The 16,795-nt window shown below is 66.9% G+C and overlaps 1 protein-coding gene across 5 annotated transcripts; it reads right to left on the reverse strand.

The window, feature by feature from the left end:
- Positions 1-3,262: 3,262 nt before the first annotated feature.
- UCKL1 (uridine-cytidine kinase 1 like 1) lies at positions 3,263-15,326 on the reverse strand (the record flags this gene model as incomplete). 5 transcript variants are annotated; one of them, XM_079719452.1, is made up of 15 exons in its annotated part: positions 3,263-3,447; positions 3,532-3,688; positions 3,760-3,867; positions 3,997-4,119; positions 4,202-4,264; positions 4,350-4,443; positions 4,523-4,621; positions 5,293-5,312; positions 7,042-7,103; positions 7,184-7,373; positions 8,075-8,146; positions 8,225-8,395; positions 8,929-9,035; positions 9,278-9,468; positions 15,226-15,326. In XM_079719452.1, the coding sequence occupies 15 exons, from the start codon at positions 15,324-15,326 to the stop codon at positions 3,368-3,370; spliced, it is 1,638 nt and encodes a 545-aa protein (XP_079575578.1). In that variant the 3' UTR covers positions 3,263-3,367. The 5 variants fall into 5 exon arrangements, with proteins under 5 accessions (XP_079575578.1, XP_079575579.1, XP_079575580.1 ...); XM_079719453.1 differs by lacking the exon at positions 5,293-5,312 and adding an exon at positions 6,401-6,417; XM_079719454.1 differs by lacking the exon at positions 15,226-15,326 and adding an exon at positions 12,299-12,366 and having other exon boundaries at positions 9,278-9,465.
- Between the last annotated feature and the right edge of the window lie 1,469 nt (positions 15,327-16,795).

Raw genomic sequence — 16,795 nt, forward strand, 5'->3', positions numbered from 1 at the left:
CGTGGGCGCGCGGGGCGTGGCCACGAGGAGGGGCGGGGGTCCGGGCGCGGCCGGCGTCACCTGCCCGAGGGGAGAAGCGTCTCCCCGGTCGGGCTCCGGGCCCGAGGACGCCGTGTGGCCCGTCCCGGCGGGAGGAACCCGTCGCTGTGGGTCGGCCCCTGCTCCCGGCGCGCCCGGCCGCCCACCCGCTCCAAGTCCCGGGGACTCGGCTCCCTCTGGCCTCAGGGAGACCCCCCCCCTGCTCGGACTCCCCAGAACTCCGGGGGGCGCCGCGGGTGAGACCACGGCTCCCTCCGGCCCTGTCCACTCGGCCCTGGCCCTTTCCGTCTGGGCGCGTGGCCCCCAGCAGCCCTGGGCCGGGAGACTGCTCGCGCTGGGACTGGGGAGGCGTGGTGGTGGTGGCTGTTGGGGAGGGTCCAAGCCAGCGCCAGTCCCACCCCCAGACACGTGACGCCGGGGCGGTTCTCGGCCCCCCAGTGGGCAGCCGATCGGTGACCAGGGGCGCCGAGGGCCCCGCACAGGGAGTTAGGCCGGCCCGCCCACCCAGCAGTGCGGCCGCCCCAGCGGATGTGTGGCTGCTGATGTCGCCATGGCTCCCATCCCGGGATCACAGACTTGGGTCCCCGTGAGCCCCGTGCTAGCTGCCCTTTTCTTACCCTTCTGACGCAAGCACAGCTAAAACCCACCTGCTACCCACAAGCCCTCAGCTTGACCTCAGAGAGCCTGGACGTCTCCCAGCTGCCCGCAGCATCTCTGGCTGCGTCGTGCCCGGGCCCTGGCCCAGGAACCTGTACAGGTGCCCCTTCCTCGGACTCACCCTGGAGCACTTGGGGCTGCGTCAGGCGGGGCCCAGGATACAGGCGTCTTGTGGGTGCGTCCTGACGCCAGGTGGCCCCGCAGAGACGCCGTGACGGGCGGCGTCCTTGCCCAGGTGGTGCCGACCCGCCAGGTCCCGCTGCCGGCCCAGGTGGTGCCGACCGGCCAGGTCCCGCTGCCGGCCCAGGTGGTGCCGACCCGCCAGGTCCCGCTGCCGGCCCAGGTGGTGCCGACCCGCCAGGTCCCGCTGCCGGCCCAGGTGGTGCCGACCCGCCAGGTCCTGCTGCCGGCCCAGGTGGTGCCGACCGACCCAGGTGGTACCGACCGACCCAGGTGGTACCGACCGGCCCAAGTGCACGTGGCCCTCGCCCCGTGGCAGCTGCTGCTGGGGAGGGGGCGGCACCTCGCGGGCTGACGAACCTGAGATTGTCCCTGGATGCTCACCATTCTCAGGTTGGACAGTCCTGGAGGCACTGCCCAGGCGGCTCATGGGGCCTCAGCAGGCACGTTGCTCCTCTGGGCTCCTCACCCTGTGTCCCGGGAACTTCTGGACAAGTGAGGGAGGGGCTCCGGGTCTGCCTCCCGCCCACTGTCCTGTCCCGTCCCCGGCTCTGAGGCTGCAGGCTGCAGCCCCACCCTCAGCTTCTTCCCGCTACCCGCCGACCCCTCGGCCTCTGCTGGGCCCACTGGAGCCCAGGTGCCCGGAAGGCAACACCAGGGGCTGTTAATCAGTCCCAGCTGCCACACAGCCCGAGACGTTTTCCCTAGAGGTGGGCTCCTCCGGCCCTGAAGGGCACCACCCAAGGTTTCTTCCCAAACGGGAAGCCCCCGATGTTTCCAGCGGCTGTGCCGAGCCCTGTCCCCAGGACAGCCTTGGACCTTGGATCCTGGTCCTGTTTCTGGGACCAGGAGGCTCCCTGGGGCTGGAGGGATTGCCCCTTCCTCCCATCGACACCCCGAAGACTCTCTGTCAGGGCTGTTTGGAAGGTGACCCACTTCTACCACCCCTTGGGGGCCTGGCAGGAAGTGGCCCAAGAACTCCCCTAAGCCGTGACCTCGTCTCTGAGCTGTCTCTGATGAGAAACCCCAGCCTGAGCAGGCAGGGCTCGGCCCTAGGCCACCACCGACCCTCGAGAAGCGGGAGGAAGCCGTCCCACCCCCCGAGGCTGGTGGCTGAGTGAGGTGGGGGCCCTGAGCTGCATCACGCACACGTGTGTGTCTGGGGCCATGTGGCCATCTGCACACGCATGAGCACATGTGGGTCTGATTTCTTCTGTGGGAGCTGCTTATCCTCTAGCTGGACTCGGGGCCCCTCCCAGGATCACCTAGCTCCTGCCCAGCTCCTCATCAACGGTTTGCCCCATTGCTCATCTGGGAAGAGCTGGCCAGACGGAAGGGTATCGGCCGCACCACAGCACCTGCGCAGGGCCAGGCCTGCTGCAGCCTCCAGGCTCCAGGCACAGAGCACAGGATGAATGAATGAACCAACCAACCGACCAACCAACGAATGGGGCCCTGGAGATATGGGGGAGGGTCCACTCACCAGGTTGGGGAGGAGAGGCCCCTCCTGCTGACCTCGGGGCTGTGTCGCTCCTCTACCCTGGCGCCTGGCCACCTCTGGACAAGCTCCCGCCTTTATCTGCTGCCCTTGGCCTGGTCCCCACCCAGGGACTTCCTGTCCCCGCCCCATGACAAGCTTTTCCATGACATGGCCTTTGTGAGGTGAGGGGAAACCGAGGAGACCAGGAGGGCAGGAAAGGGCAAGAGCCAGGCCAGGAGGCGGGGGACGGGTGGGGGATGGTTCCGAGAGCTCACCGGCAGCAGCTGCGAATCAATCGGCATCAGGCTCTTGAGCCAGGCAGGCAGCACCCTCGCCGGTGCCCTTGCCCGGGAGCGGCGAAGGCAGGGCGGGATGTGGTTTCTGGCCCTGAGCGGTGTGGCCGGCTCGGTGAGGCACCGGCCACATCCCTTGCAAGTGGGCCGGTTCCTCACTCCCTCCTCCAGCCCCGCCCACACCCATTTCCGCCCCGCCCCCGCCGCGGACAAACACGTGCTGGGGGAGGGAAGTGGCTGTGGAGGCTGTTGACATCTTGTAAGACCCAGAGCCCCAGGCCCCGGCCAGATGGCCACCAAGGGGCCAGTCTAGCACGGCCAGGAGCTGCAGGCCCAGCTCTGCCCTCTCCCAAATCTGCACTGACCCTGGACGGTGAGAAAAGCCAAGTACAAGACCAGAAGCCCCTGTCCTGCTGCGGGGAAGGCGGGGGCCCAACCAGGACCCAGCGGAGGCCAGGCTCCTCAGTCCCTCCCTCTCCACAGTGGCCTCGCCGCAGTGGGGATTGGGGCAGCCCTGGGGGCCACTCCGCAAGCCCAGGGCCCAGGCAGGACACCACTCCCGCACCCCAGCTAACCAGTCACGGCTTCATTTTCAAGTTTTATTTTACAAAATGTTTAGACAAGGTACACCGGTAACACGTTTTTTCATTAAAATAAGTTAACATCTCTACCCTGTAAGCCCCGGGGAAGCAGGAGGGGTTGGGGGCGGGGAGGGCGGCTACCCCGCAGAGCCCCCTTCCTCCTCATCGCTGCCATCGGGGACGGCGTCGGTCCCGAAGTAGCGGTCGCCGAAGTTCCCTGGGGGAAGAAGCAGGTCCTTGTGGTGGGGGCTCAGGCCCACCTGCCGCCCCAGCTGTCACTGACAGGGCCGGGCAGCCTCACCTATGCCGGGGATGATGCGGAAGAGATCGTTGACGCGCTTGTCCACCGCCGTGGTGATGATTCTCACGCGCGGGAAGGCATAGGCCACCGAGTGGACGCCCATCTCCGCCATGAGCAGCGACAGCAGGAAGATCTTGTCCTCGGGCACGTCGTGGTCCTGCGCGGCGAGGGAGTGAGCCGGGCCCAGCCCCCGCCCGCCGCCCGCCCGCCCCCCTCCCGCCCACTCACCAGCAGCACCCGCACCGCCATCATGGCCGCCGCGCCAGTGGACACTGTGCAGTCCATCAGGATCACGTGGTCGTCACTGATGTCCTTGGGGAGCCGCAGGTAGTGGAGCTGCAGGCGGCCACAGGGTCAGGGCGGCCCAAACCGAAGGCTGCACCTGGGCTCCCCGTGCCCCGCCCCCTCCCCAGAACTTCACCCCTGCCCTCCCCCCACCGGACCCCCCTTCCCCAGGCCCCCCACCTCGGGCTCCCCGGTGAGCTGGTTGGTCTGGATGAGGATCGTGCCGATGCGCACGTCCTTGCACACGGCCCGCAGCGCAGGCTCCATGGTCTCACCGGCCCGCAGGATGGACACGCCTGTGATCTGGGGGGACGAGGCTGAGCTAGCCAGACCCCCGCCTTCCGGCCGCCCCAGTCCCTTGTCGCCCAGGTCGGGCCCCTGGTACCTGCTTCCCCGCGTAGCACTTGCCCGAGTAGTCCTGGCCCTGCGGGGTCTGCACGACGCAGTCCTGCGCAGGGCGGGGGCGGGGCGTGAGCGCAAGGAGCCTCCCCTCCCCCTACTCCCCCGGCCCCCTCCCTCCCCCCGCTCCGCACCTGGAAGGGCAGGAAGGAGAGCGCGTGCTCGATGAGCAGCCGCATCAGCCTCTTAGAGTAGAAGATGAACTCGTCGCGGCTGGTCTCCCGGTCCCTGCCAACGCGGGCCAGGTGGGGTTAGCGAAGGTCGGCCCCGCCCGCCCGCCTGGCCGGGGGAGTGGGATGGGCCTCACCTGATGATGGTGTGCATGCCCCGCACCTGCGGCGTGCTCTTGAGGACACTCAGCGTCCGGGGCAGGGGGTGGCACTGGTGTGCTGAGGCCAGCGCGGCCCTGGGGACACAAAGCGATTGGGAACTCAAGAAGGGGCATCTTCCCCCAGAGCCCCATCCTCCCGCTGCAGACTGTAGGGAGCAGTCGTGGTGGGCACGGTGGGTGTGCAGGGTGGAGGCCACCCTCCCAGTTGCTGATCTGGAGGGAGGGCCCCATCCCGAGATGCCCTCCGCCGTAACAGCCAGGCAATGGTTAAGGGACACGGTGGAAGGCAGAGCAGCTGACCGTTAGCCAGGAAGCAGGGGCTGCGGTGCGAGCCTCCCTTCCCGCTCCAGGTCCCCTCCCCGTTCAGGACCTGGCAGTGGGAGGGCGAGGCCTCACACGTGCAGATGAATCTTAGCCCCCAAGTTGGGCATCTGGACCCCAACCTCAGGACACCTCTCCCTGGGGAAACAGCTGAGCTTTGGGGCCAAGCCCTGCCTAAGGCTTCCCCCCAGGTGATGTGCAGCCCCCTCAGGAGAGGCGGGCAGAGCTGGCTTCGCACTGCCCTGCTGCCCCAGCCTGGAGCGGGGCGGGGCGGGGAGGAGGCGGAGTGGGGGGCCGGGGCGGGGCGGGGAGGGAGGGGAGGGGACGGGCGGGGCGGGGCGGGAGGGGAGGGGAGGGGCGGAGCCTGCAGAGCGCCGGGCACACAGCGCGCAGGCAGCACCGCGGCCAGAGCACTCTGTCCTCACAGATCCCAGCGCAGCTTCCTCTGCCCACCAGGTGAAGAGGCGAAGAGTAGGTCAGGGAGGGAACAGGGCAGGAAACCCCAGGGTTTACAAAGAGGAAAAGAAGAGAAAGAAAAGACCACTTAGCGGGGAGCACGGTGGCCTCCGTGGCCACCGCTGGCCTGGGGAAGGGAAGAGCAGGAGGCCGGGTTGGTGGCAGGGAGACCCTGCAGCCCGCGCCCCCGGGCCCGCGAGCACCCGAGAGTCCACTGCATTCGGCCCTGCGGGTCCGTCCCTCCCACCCACCACAGCCACGCTTCCTGGAAACTTTTATTTCTCTGAAACAAGGCTTCCAGAGGACGTGACGTGGCCAGACCCGCAGGTGCCCCGGGCCGGGTGAGAGGCAAGCGAAGACTCATGCGTGGGCAGGAAGCTGGAGGCCGGCACCCGGGCCTGGAGGCATTTCCAATGCAGCTCGAGCTGGAGGCTCGGTCTGGTGCTTCCCAGCTCCGCCGACCACTGCGTGGGGACAGGCGCCCCATCCCTCTCGTGGGCAGGAAGGACACGCAGCCCAGGACTCCTGGGGGCTCCTCCTGGCTCTCTGTGCCTCGGCTCCAGGGCCACGGTGGGCTGGGGTGCCGGGATGCGGGGGGTGGGGTGCCTCAGCACCGCTTGGGGGAGTAAAGACCCGCCCCTCGGCTCAAGTAGAGAAGCTGCAGACCCAGGCCCTCTGGCTGCTGAAGGTACAGGCCTGTGGCCACCGCCCTGGGGCACAGCGGTGCTGGCTCAGGACAGCTGTGCCCTCGGGTCCGACCCCACACAACCAGCCCCAAGTCGGGTAAGAGCCTCCAGAGAGGTCTGGCCAGCCTAGAGTCAGGGTGCTGTGTGAACTTGGGCAAACACCTTAACCTCTCCGGGCCTTAATTCCCTCGACTACTGGCAAGGGCAGGTAGAAGCGGTGTGGCGGCCACCACGCCACTCCTTCTGTGCTGGGCGGGGGGTGGGTCCACCACAGGGGGTGGGCGTGGTGGGAGGGGACCTCGCTGCCTGCCTGGGTGACAACCCAGACTCCGAGCTCCCTGTGGATGCTGGAAATGCCTCCGTCTGTGCAGACAGGTGTGGGAAGTCTTACCTGACACTGAGCTCACGCTGCGGCAGCGACACAGGGAGACACAAGGGAATGGGGTGGGGCATCAGTGACGGCAGCACTGCTCACCTCCAAGTCACCGGACGGCACGGCCCGTCGCCACCGTGTGCCTCAGCCAGCTGGGCCACCCCCACCCAGGAACGGACACACCACAGCCCCGTAGCGGGAGAGTCCCGGGGGGCTGCCTGCCACGGGAGGGGGCCAGCTCCCTGTGGCCTCTGGCGTGGGCACCTCTGGGCTGGGCCTTCAGAGCCAGGACGCTTGAGGCTCTGTTCCGCAGGCCCCGAGCACCCCATCGTGAAGCCTGCCCGAGGGGTGGGTGGCGCCCTGGGCCGGCCCGGGGTGTGTGACCTCCTAGGATGCTCAGGACGTGGGACGCAGCACCAAAACCCAACGGTGGCCCAAAAGGGTCTGGAGGGACAGGGGCACACCCTTCCGTGCGAGGCCCAGCTCAGGCTGGGGGCGCTGGAGACACTCCGCGCCCCATGGTCCCTCCGGGAGCCCAGCGGCCTCTGGCCGGCACACGACGGGGCAGTAAACGTGGGGGCCGCCCAGGCAGGTGGCCGTGGGCGGTGGCGGTGGGGAGCAGGCCTGGCGGGGCCGCGGGAGCCTGGACACCGGCTCACCTCTTCCAGCTGGCTGTGCACGTGCTGCACGATCAGATCGATGGCCACTGTGTTCCCGCTCCCTGGGTCGGGACAGGGGGGAGGGTGAGGTCCAGCCTGCCCGCCCCCGCCCTCCCCCCCGCCAGGCGGGCCGCAGGCTCACCCCGGGGCACCACGATGTCCGCCACGCGCATGGTGGGCTGGATGTACTGATCGAAGGCGGGCTTCACAAACTTGTTGTACTGCTTGATGACACCCTCGATGTCCCGGCCCCGCTCACTAATGTCACGGCGCAGCCGCCGCACGAGGCGGATGTCAGAGTCCGTGTCCACGAAGATTTTCATGTCCAGGAGCTGGACGGGGAGAGTGAGTCGCTGAAGAGGGCCTGATACGAGGGGCTCCAAGGCCCTGTCACCAGCAGGATCAGAGTGAGCACCAGGGGACGGCCTCCGGCAGAGATGTCTGGTCTGCGTGTGGGCCCAGGAGCAGACCAGGCCTGCGCGGCACCTCTCGGGTCTGGACGGGGCGGGGGCGGGGGGGAGCGTGTGGTGTGGCTGCGTGTGTGTGGGGGTGTGCACTGTGCGTGGAGTGTTGAGCGTGTGCGTGCGTGGCGAGCAGTGGGGTTCCTGGGGCATGAGCACACTCACACTCGGGACCAGCGAAGGAGCCAGGACAAGGGCATAGCCGGCTGGGCCCTCTCGGGCCTCGGCAGGGCGGGGTCACACCTGGGGCAGCTGCCCAGAGCCTCCCAGGGGAGACGATGTCCTCACAAGCAGTGCAGACGCAGGAGGCTGGCCCCCTCCCAGGCAAGAATACACACACGCACACCCACAGGTGAGCCCACTGCCACCAACGTCGCTCTGACCTCGGCGGCCACGTGGACCCCAGAGAACAGCAGCCGAAACCCTGACTCGGGGGGGTGAGGTTCAGGAGACAAGGCTGTTCCTCACCCAACCCTGGGGCTACGGCACGGGACGGGGATGGAGGCAGGTGTAAGGCGAGTCCCATGGGAGGACCAGGGAGCCAGGCCATCCGTCCTGCAACCCGTCCTCACCTCCAGCAGTGTCTTGTCAGCAAAGGCCATGATGCCCTCGAAAATGATGACGTTGGCACCATAGAGCGTTTTCTGCAAAGGAATCCTGTGTGTTGAAGCGGCCCCGAGGCCCCTGCGCCAGCCCCGTGCAGCTGAGCCTGCAGGGCCTACCCAGTCCTTCTTCCGGCTGTGGGTGGTGAAGTCGTAGATGGGCACCTTGACACTCTTGCCCTGCTTCAGCTTCTTGAGGGTGGAGATGATGAGGTCGAAATCAAAGGCATCTGGGTGGTCGAAGTTGAAGTTGTTGTGGGCAGCCTGCTCCTGCTGCTGCCTGGTGAGCACCTGCAAGGGGAGGAGCACCTGCAAGGGGAGGAGCACCTGCGGGGGAGGAGCACCTGCGGGGGAGGAGCACCTGCGGGGGGAGGAGCACCTGCGGGGGGAGGAGCACCTGCAAGAGGAGGAGCACCTGCGGGGGAGGAGCACCTGCAGGGGGAGGAGCACCTGCGAGGGGAGGAGCACCTACAGGGGCAGGAGCACCTGCAAGGGGCAGGGGAGGAGCACCTACGGGGGAGGAGCACCTGCGGGGGGAGGAGCACCTGCAGGGGGAGGAGCACCTACAGGGGGAGGAGCACCTGCAAGGGGCAGGGGAGGAGCACCTACGGGGGAGGAGCACCTGCGGGGGGAGGAGCACCTGCAAGGGGAGGAGCACCTGCAAGGGGAGGAGCACCTGCGAGGGGAGGAGCATCTGGGGGGGGAGAAGCACCTGCAGGGGGAGGAGCAGCAACGGAAGGAGAAGCAGTCGCGGGCTCAGGCCCCAGGCCGGGGCAGGAGCTGTGGACCTCATGGAGGCAGCTGCTCGTGCAGGACACCCTTACCTTGTAGAAGGAATCCATGGACAGCAAGACCACCCAGGGCACATCCAGGGCCTCGATGATCATTCTGGCCACAGTGGTCTTTCCAGAAGCACTGCCGCCTCCCAGGCCTGTGGGGAGGGGCAGAGAGACCCTGAGCGGAGCGGCCCAGGTCAGCCTCACAGATGTGTCCCAGTGGTGCCCATCACCCGACGCTGCCTCCACCCCGGGCTGACCTGGACCGAGGGGCCCGAGCAGCGCGGGTCACGGAAACACCGGCTGGGGCATGGCGGTGGGTTCTGCCTGACCCGCCCACTCAGGGGTCTGGGCGGGCGGCGGCCTCGGCCCACCCACGCACCACAGCCATGCTCACCAATGGCGAAGGCCTCCTTGGACTGGGTGCCGTGCTCGTTGTACCAGGGTGGCCGCCCTGCCGTGTAGATGGTGCGCTTGCTGGTGCGCAGCAGGGGCGGCTCGGACTTGCACTGGCTGGTGGTGCGCTTCCGGGGCGAGCGCCCGGCCCCCACAGGTGGGAGAAGCCTGTCCAAGGACTCCGCGTTGCTGCTGCTGCTGCTGGGGGGGGTGGGGGCACGCTTGCCTTGGCCCAGGGCCACCAGCCCCCCTGCCACCCCACGCTGGGCCTGGCGTGACTGGTCCACGTGGTGCCTCCACGCAGGCACGTGGGCACGGCCAAGGTGAGCGGGCTCGTGGCGGGACACAGCAAACCTGGCTCCAGCCTGTCCGCTGGGCCCGGGGGCCTCGGACTGCCACTGTCCACAAATCCAGAGGGACAGCAGGTGGCAAAGGAGGACACAAGGGGAGCGCTGTACGGGCCCAGCTCTTCCTCCCACGTGGATCGGGCCTCAGCAGGGCCACGAGGCCCCCTTCCCGCAGGCGATGAGAGGTGGGCCCGCCGAGGAAGCCAAGACCCTGTCGAGGACTGTGTCCTCTGCCCCCACACACTCTGGGCGGCCCTCTAGTTTTGTGCCACCCTGCAGGGCATGCAGGGAGAGGGGCTCCAGAGACAGAGGCTGCTGACAAAAGGGATGGGCCGGCGGTCGTGTGGACGGACCGGGAGGGAGACCCGGGGCGCCCTGCCGAAGGGCGGAGGCCCCCAGAGGCTGTGCACAAGGCGGGAACCCGCCTGGGAGATGCAGACGCCATGTGTGCCTGCTCTCGCCGTGCCACGCCACTCGAGCGGGGCTGTGCTGACTTCTCTGTAGGTTTATACCCCTAAAGGGCATGGGAGTGATGACTGGCCCAAGGCCTCAAGGCCTCAAAGCCTTCAGGAACAGCTCGGGAGGCTCGGCTCAGCTGAGGGCCCGACGAGAGGTAGCATCTGCCCGATGCCGGCTCAGTCTGTGCTGAGAGGCTGGGACGCAGACCCGGTGTGAAGGTGGCCCCGGGGGCAGGACCAGCTTAGGGAGGAGGCACTTCCACCACTGCCTGAGAGAGAGACCGCTCACAGCGTCAGCTTGCAGACCTGCCCCAGAGACTCCGAAGGCAAGCTGATCGTCTAGGCGGGAAGAAAGTACCGGGAACCTGGGGTGCACCGGACAACCCTGGCAGGACATGTGTCCACCCACGGCTGGAGCCCCAGTGATGGATGCTGCTTGGGACACAGGCGGGAACCTGGGGAGGAGCCACACACGGAAGGCATCCTCGAGGCAAAGCTCCCCGAGCCGTAAAAGCCAGCGTGAGCCTGTGAGACGCATGCACAGAGACGGCCACCAAGGGCAGGAGCAAGGACTTCCGCCAGGTTTTCGTGTTTTATGAGCACACGCCCCTGCTTTATCCAAAACTAAACCAAGCCTCTGTCTGTCCTCGAAGCTCGCTGTCACGGCTACAGCCTGCTGTAACGGCCAGGGCGCAGGGTGCTGTGAAACTGGCCTGCTCGGGGTGGCCCGAGCATCCCCTGACAGGAACACTGGCGTCTCCAGCTGTGCGGTGCTCCCAGCACACCCAGTGTTGCCAAGAGCCAGGAGGACGGCGCCTGTGTGCACACGCGTGTGGGGCGGGGGGGAGCAGTGGAAGGGATTAGCTCAGGCCTAACACGTGATGAGCCACACCAGCAGCTCTCGAGGGCACAGAGGGCCGTGTCAGCACAAGTTACGCAGCAGGAAAGCCGGCCATTGGATGTGACAGGAGGCGTGCAGCACCGTCCAGGGGACAGAGAGCACTGGGCCGCCTCGCTCCTCTGTCATTGGACGGCGTGGGGAGAGAGCCCTGGGAACCACTGGCTGCCTGTGTTGCCTCTGGAAGTAGCAATCACTCGTCCGTGGAGCCAACAACACAGTGGGACACCCAGATGACGGGGCAGTGACAGCTCACTTGATGTCTCACTCAGCCAAGCAGGAGATGGACGGAGCACAAGCAGTGGTGTCTTCGAGCCCCGGCCGGAGGGCAGCGCTGGCCGTTCCCCTGGACGCACTCATCCCCCAACAGCAAGCACGGGGCCCCCGGGGCTCACAAACAGCTGCCCTCCCCCGCAAGCGACCCACAGACCCTGGAGATGACCGACAGCCTATAGCCGGGGAGGGGAGCTCCGCACAGCCCCAGAGGAAAGAGTCCAGTCTGTGCCTCCTACCCGGGGAGGAAAAGCCAACACAGAAAACCTGGTTTGCAAAGGAGCTGGGGCCTCAGTGCCCCAGCTAACCCGCCCTTGTGCCCAGCACGCTCACGGACGGCCAGACGGCCTCGCGGGGCTGACGTGGGATGGGAGGCCTGGGCTGGCGCTGCTCCCGTGCCCCTGCTGAACTCACCCCAGGCTGGTGCCCTGGCCTCTCGGCAGGAGCCCTCACCCCTCTCTGTGACTGACCCTTGTCCTACTGAGGTGACGACGACCACTACCACGGACGACTTCCAAGGCCTGTGGCGCCGACAGCCTGGGACAGACACCTCTTCAGGGAAGAGCCGAAGGTTAGCCAGGGATGACCTTGCCAGAAATCCGCCCGGCCAAGGGCTTGCAATAGGCCTGAACGGCATCAGGCCAGTTCTGCAACCACGTCCAGCTCCACTGCCTCCTCCAAAAGCCCGGCTCTCTCTCAAAGCCAGGGACAAAGCTCACTGCGCCCTCAGAGCAAGCCTCACTCCATTTTCACAATGGGACAAACTGTGACATGGGCAAGACTTCACCTCCCTGCTCACAGATGGACAGGGTGCTGCCAGCCACAGGGACAAAAGGCAATTTCAACCGAAGGGTTATGAGCCACATGGACACAGGTCAGCTGGTAACTGAGAGCCCCAAGCAAAGCCGGCAGCTGGTCCCCACGAGCACCTGCCTGGCCTGTCTCTGCCCTGATGTGTCCACTAGATACGGCACACGGGGCTGGCGGTGGCCGAGACGCAGCAAAGATGGGCATCGTCACTGGAAGACAGCAGGCCTGCCACTCACCTGCCTTCTGCTCCAAGGGTCCAGCACCCTGAGACCCTGATGCCAGGGTAAGCTGGGGCGCTGCTCATGGCCAGGACACAGGGGAAACCGGGACAGCAGGGTGATCCCAGGTGTGTGCAGGGCACCACCACACTGCCTCTTAGAGCCCTGGCAGACCCCCAGGACAGCTCAGGAGCCCCCTGGACTGCTCCTCCACGGGTGGGCAGCACAGCAGGTGAGAGGCTGAAGTGGGGTCCAGGCCCTGGCTGGCAGAGGCTGTCCCCTGGGAGGCGGGGGGCCAACAGGTGAGAGGCCGTAGGAGCCCGTGCCGAAGCAACAGCACTCGGCGCCAGCCTCAGAGGCCGAGGCTATGGGCATAAGAGGATCACCCGGCTGGGGGCTGTGTGCTGGCCTGATATTAATAGCACTGAGCTGCCCAGAACAGCCAGGCCAACCTCAGGCCAGCATCGGGCGTGAACTGCCCCTCCTGTGCTCAGGCTGGCACACTGCCCACCCAGGGCTGGCTGAGGACCACTGTGCCCCCCTCCTCTACAACAGCCTGGAGAAAGCTGCAGACCCCTGGTCTGCCGGGGACGGCAGGGCCCACCCCCGCACCCCCCCAGCGGGACAGGGAAATCAGAGGTGTCTCTTGGCCTCCAAGCTGTCAGCGCAGCGGAGCTGAGCTGAGCACCCCTGCCCCCAGGTGCCTCCGAGAGGCATAAACAACCTGAAACTCTACCCGGCTGAGGCCTCCTCCGAGAATAACTGCCCGCCACCCCCCCAACACACACACGAAGGCTCCAGCACGTCCCCCAAGGCCACCCGTGCTCAGCGCTCAGCTGGGGACACAGCCACGCCCCAGCCTGGCAGCAGGAGGCGGAGCAGGCCCTCGGGGGGGCGGCTGCAGTACTCACTCCCGTCCCAGGTCCCTGGCCCCTCCCTGTGATGAATCCAGCCCACACGCCAGCTTTTCTAGTCGGCTTCCCACAGCATCAACGTGGAGACGGCTGGCGGGGGCTCAGGGGAGAAAGAGTTTCACTTGGGGTCCGCACACTGAAGGGGGCCCCTCCCGGGCGCTGCCTCAGGGTGACAGGCCTGCCCCGCGGTAGCTGCTCCTCCTGCTGCGGCCCTGCCCACCGGGGTCTGAGGAGCCCTGATGCCCTGTCCTGCTTTAGGAAAATCTCCGGGGGGGCGGGGCGGGGAGTGAGTCAAATGAAGCCAGAAGCAGGAGGGAGGAGCTGGCCCGCTGGGGCCTGGCCTGGGGAGGCGGGGCCGTCCCAGACTGGCTCAGGGACAGGGAAATCAGGGCAGCTTTCTCAGAGCAGGGAGAGAACTGGGGGGCTGGGGGGGCTGCAGCCCTAAAGGGGTGCAACAGGCTCCAGGAACTTGCACTGGCCCCACCCCACCCCACCCATTGGAAATCCCCCTGTGGGACCCCCTCCTTCCCCGCTGCTCTAGGCGAGTCCAGCGGGCTTCCTTCCAGTCGCCCAGCGGCAGCCCCCAGACCCGTGCCCACCTGGACCTCACCAAGGGACAGCCCGAGGGGTACCCTGTCACCACTGCGAGGTGCTCACTTGTCCACCAGCATGTCCAGTGCAAAGGTAGGCCGAGGTCCCCGTCCTCACCGGACTGACCTTCCGGAGGGACAGGCACACAGGAAGCCACGGCAAGGTAGACCGACCAGACCACGCTGTGCAGCCATGGTGATGCGGAAGGCGAAGCCGGAGCCGTGGTCGGGGAGAGCCTCGGTTTCGAGGCATCTGCACAGACACCCGGACACTGACCAGAGCCAGCTCTGGCTCCCTCGGGCCGTGCAGGGACTGCGGGGGAGGGGGAGGGCACGTGCTTGAGGAACATCGCAGAGAAGGCAGGGGTTACGGGAGCGATTTCCCCGTGACGTCCAGAGGCAGCTCCAGGGCCACCCCAGGCGCCCTGGCTCCCCTCCTGTCCCCTGAGGACCACGCTCCGAGGAGAGGAAGACCACTGCTGCCCCAGCCCCGTGAGGGGCACCCATGCCCACTACGCGGTCTGTGCACGGGGCAGAGCCAGACGGCTGCTGCCACCGTTCTGCGTCTGCAGGGAGTGTTCTTCTCAAGAGCTTATCTGGTCTCAGGCTACATCAGATTCTCTGGAACTAACAAGCGTCACAGACTCAGGTCCTCCCTCTTCCACCCTATCACCCTGAGCCAGGCTCGGAGTCACTGCTCCCCAGGAGGGGGTGAGCCTAGAGGAACACAAGATGCTCCTCCAGGCCCAGGGAGCCTCTTCCTGCCGGCACCTCACCCCTTTGACCCCTCTCCCCTCCTGCCCAGAGGCGCTGCTGGCAGCACCCCGACAGTCCCAAGCAGTCCAGGCCACGGCACTTCCCAGGAACAGACACCTGGCTGGAAAAGTTTCCTTTGGCCCCAGCCTGGAGCCAGCGCTGGCCCTGGCCCAGGGACGGTTCAGATCCAGAAGTGAAGAGCCAGCCCTCGCCCGAGCGCCGCTTGGCCGTCACCCTCTGGGGCCTGGCCCTAGGCTGACAGCGGAAGCCGCCCCCCCAACCAGGTGACAGCGGCCCCCACCACCTCCCCTCCTGCAAAGCCCCCAGAGCCTCCAGGGTCCCCTCCCCCGGCGCCTGGCCGGCAGTCGGAAGGCACTGAGCACCGCGCCGCCCAGCATCACGACCTCTGGCCTCGAGTGGGGCAGGCCGAGTCCGTGCGGCTCCCGGAACGCACTGACCACCTGGGAGCATCCGGCGGGCGCACAGTCCAGCCCGGGTGCTCGCTGGCCCGCCACCCCGTCTGCTCGAGACAGACCGAGGCCCCACGCGGGCCCTGCCCACGGGCCCCTTCCCGCGGCCGTCCGCGAGGGCCCGCCACCGCCAGGCCCCGGGGACCCTCCGCTGGTCCAGGCTCGGCTCCCGCAGCCGCCCCCACCACGAGATGCGAGGGGCGCGCCGCGCCTACCGGTCCTCGCTCTTCCCCTCCAGCCGGTCTGGCCCGTCTCCAGCCGCTAGGGGCGGCGGCACCGGGCGGGGGGCTTCAGCTGAGGCCGGGAGCGCAGCCATGAGCTCGGGGGCCTCTCCGCGGGCTGGGCGGGGCTCGGGGGCCGGGCGGGGCTCGGGGGCCGGCCGCACAGGCTATCGGAAGCTGTGGTTCGGGGCCCGGCACCAGGCGCCCGCCAGCGAGCCCCGAGGACTACAATTCCCATCAGGCTGCGCGCGCCCCGCGGACTACAAGTCCCACCAGGACGCGCACGCCCTGCAAACCAGAAGCCCCACGAGGCCGCGCGGCGCGAGTGCGGGGAAGGCCCGCACGCGCTCTTTAACACAAACTCAGCTGCACAAAACCCCTGGAAAAAAATCAATAAACATTTATTTGATACAGTCATTTTTAATACATACAGTTGATGGCCCGCCCCCGTGCCACTTGGGGCCGGGGGGCGGGGACGAGGACCGGGGACAGATGGTCACAAGGCGGGCAGGGCCCGAGCTCACCGTCAAAACATCTTGCAAATAAACACTTTGTAGATAGAATATATACGTATATATATGGTTACAAGTTGATAGCCGGAACCTCTCTTTCGAAATGCACTTATTACGGAGAACTGGCATTAAAACACCCAAACCGAGAAACCCCAAGTACAGGATGTGTGGCTGCCAGGCAGGAGGTGCTGGCTGCCCCCAAAACCCCAGGCCTCCAGGACAGCTGCCTGGGGCCCACCCACGGGGACACACCGGGACAGCCCTCCCTTCTATGGGTCAGGGTGCACCCATTCTTTCCCTTCCAAACCCGAGGGACCGGAGGGGCCTACGACTGGGAGGGCCGCCAGTCACACCAGGGGACACTCATCTGCCCTTGCATGAGCAAAGAAGTGCATCCTATTCTCGTGTGATGTGTCGGCCCCTTGAGTCGACCCTTTCCTGTCCTCAGGGCAAGGGGGGTGGGCTGGGCCAGAGGTAGATCTTCAGAAAGGGACCTGACACTGTGCCCTGCGTTTGGGGTCTCAGGCAGGGTCCACACCCACCGCATGGAGGGGGGTGTCTGCCGCTCAGTCCCTCTCACGGAAGGTGTCAGTCAAGGCTACCTGGCTGCACTCCCACCAGAGTGGGAAGTGGGCAGATCTCGCTGAGCCACCCAGGGCTCTGCCCCTGTAGGAGGAGGGCTCTGAGGACCGGCTTGCTGCTGCCACCCACCAGCCAGAGCATGGAAGCCGGGAGGGAAGAGGGGAGAGAGAGGGTCCAACCCAGCGCCACTTTTGGCAGCAGTCCCCACGCCCACCTTAAAGACAAAGAAGGGGGTTAAAGTGCTCAACATCAAGTTACCCAGGACCCCACCTCTTCCCACATATCTGGTGGGGTTCCCACGCCAGGGACCACACGTGGACTTTCAGGGGTGACAATGAAACGCATCCCCCAGCCAAAACCAGCCCCCGCTCCCCAAGGGCCAAGTACCTGAGAGGCCGGGGCAGGCAGCTATCCCCAGCAGAGGTGTTGAGGTCCAACCTCCTCCAACCATTGGTGACAAGGACAAAGTG

This window comes from Hyperoodon ampullatus (genome assembly GCF_949752795.1).
Source record: "Hyperoodon ampullatus genome assembly, chromosome: 14".
Classification (NCBI taxonomy): Eukaryota; Metazoa; Chordata; class Mammalia; order Artiodactyla; family Ziphiidae; genus Hyperoodon; species Hyperoodon ampullatus.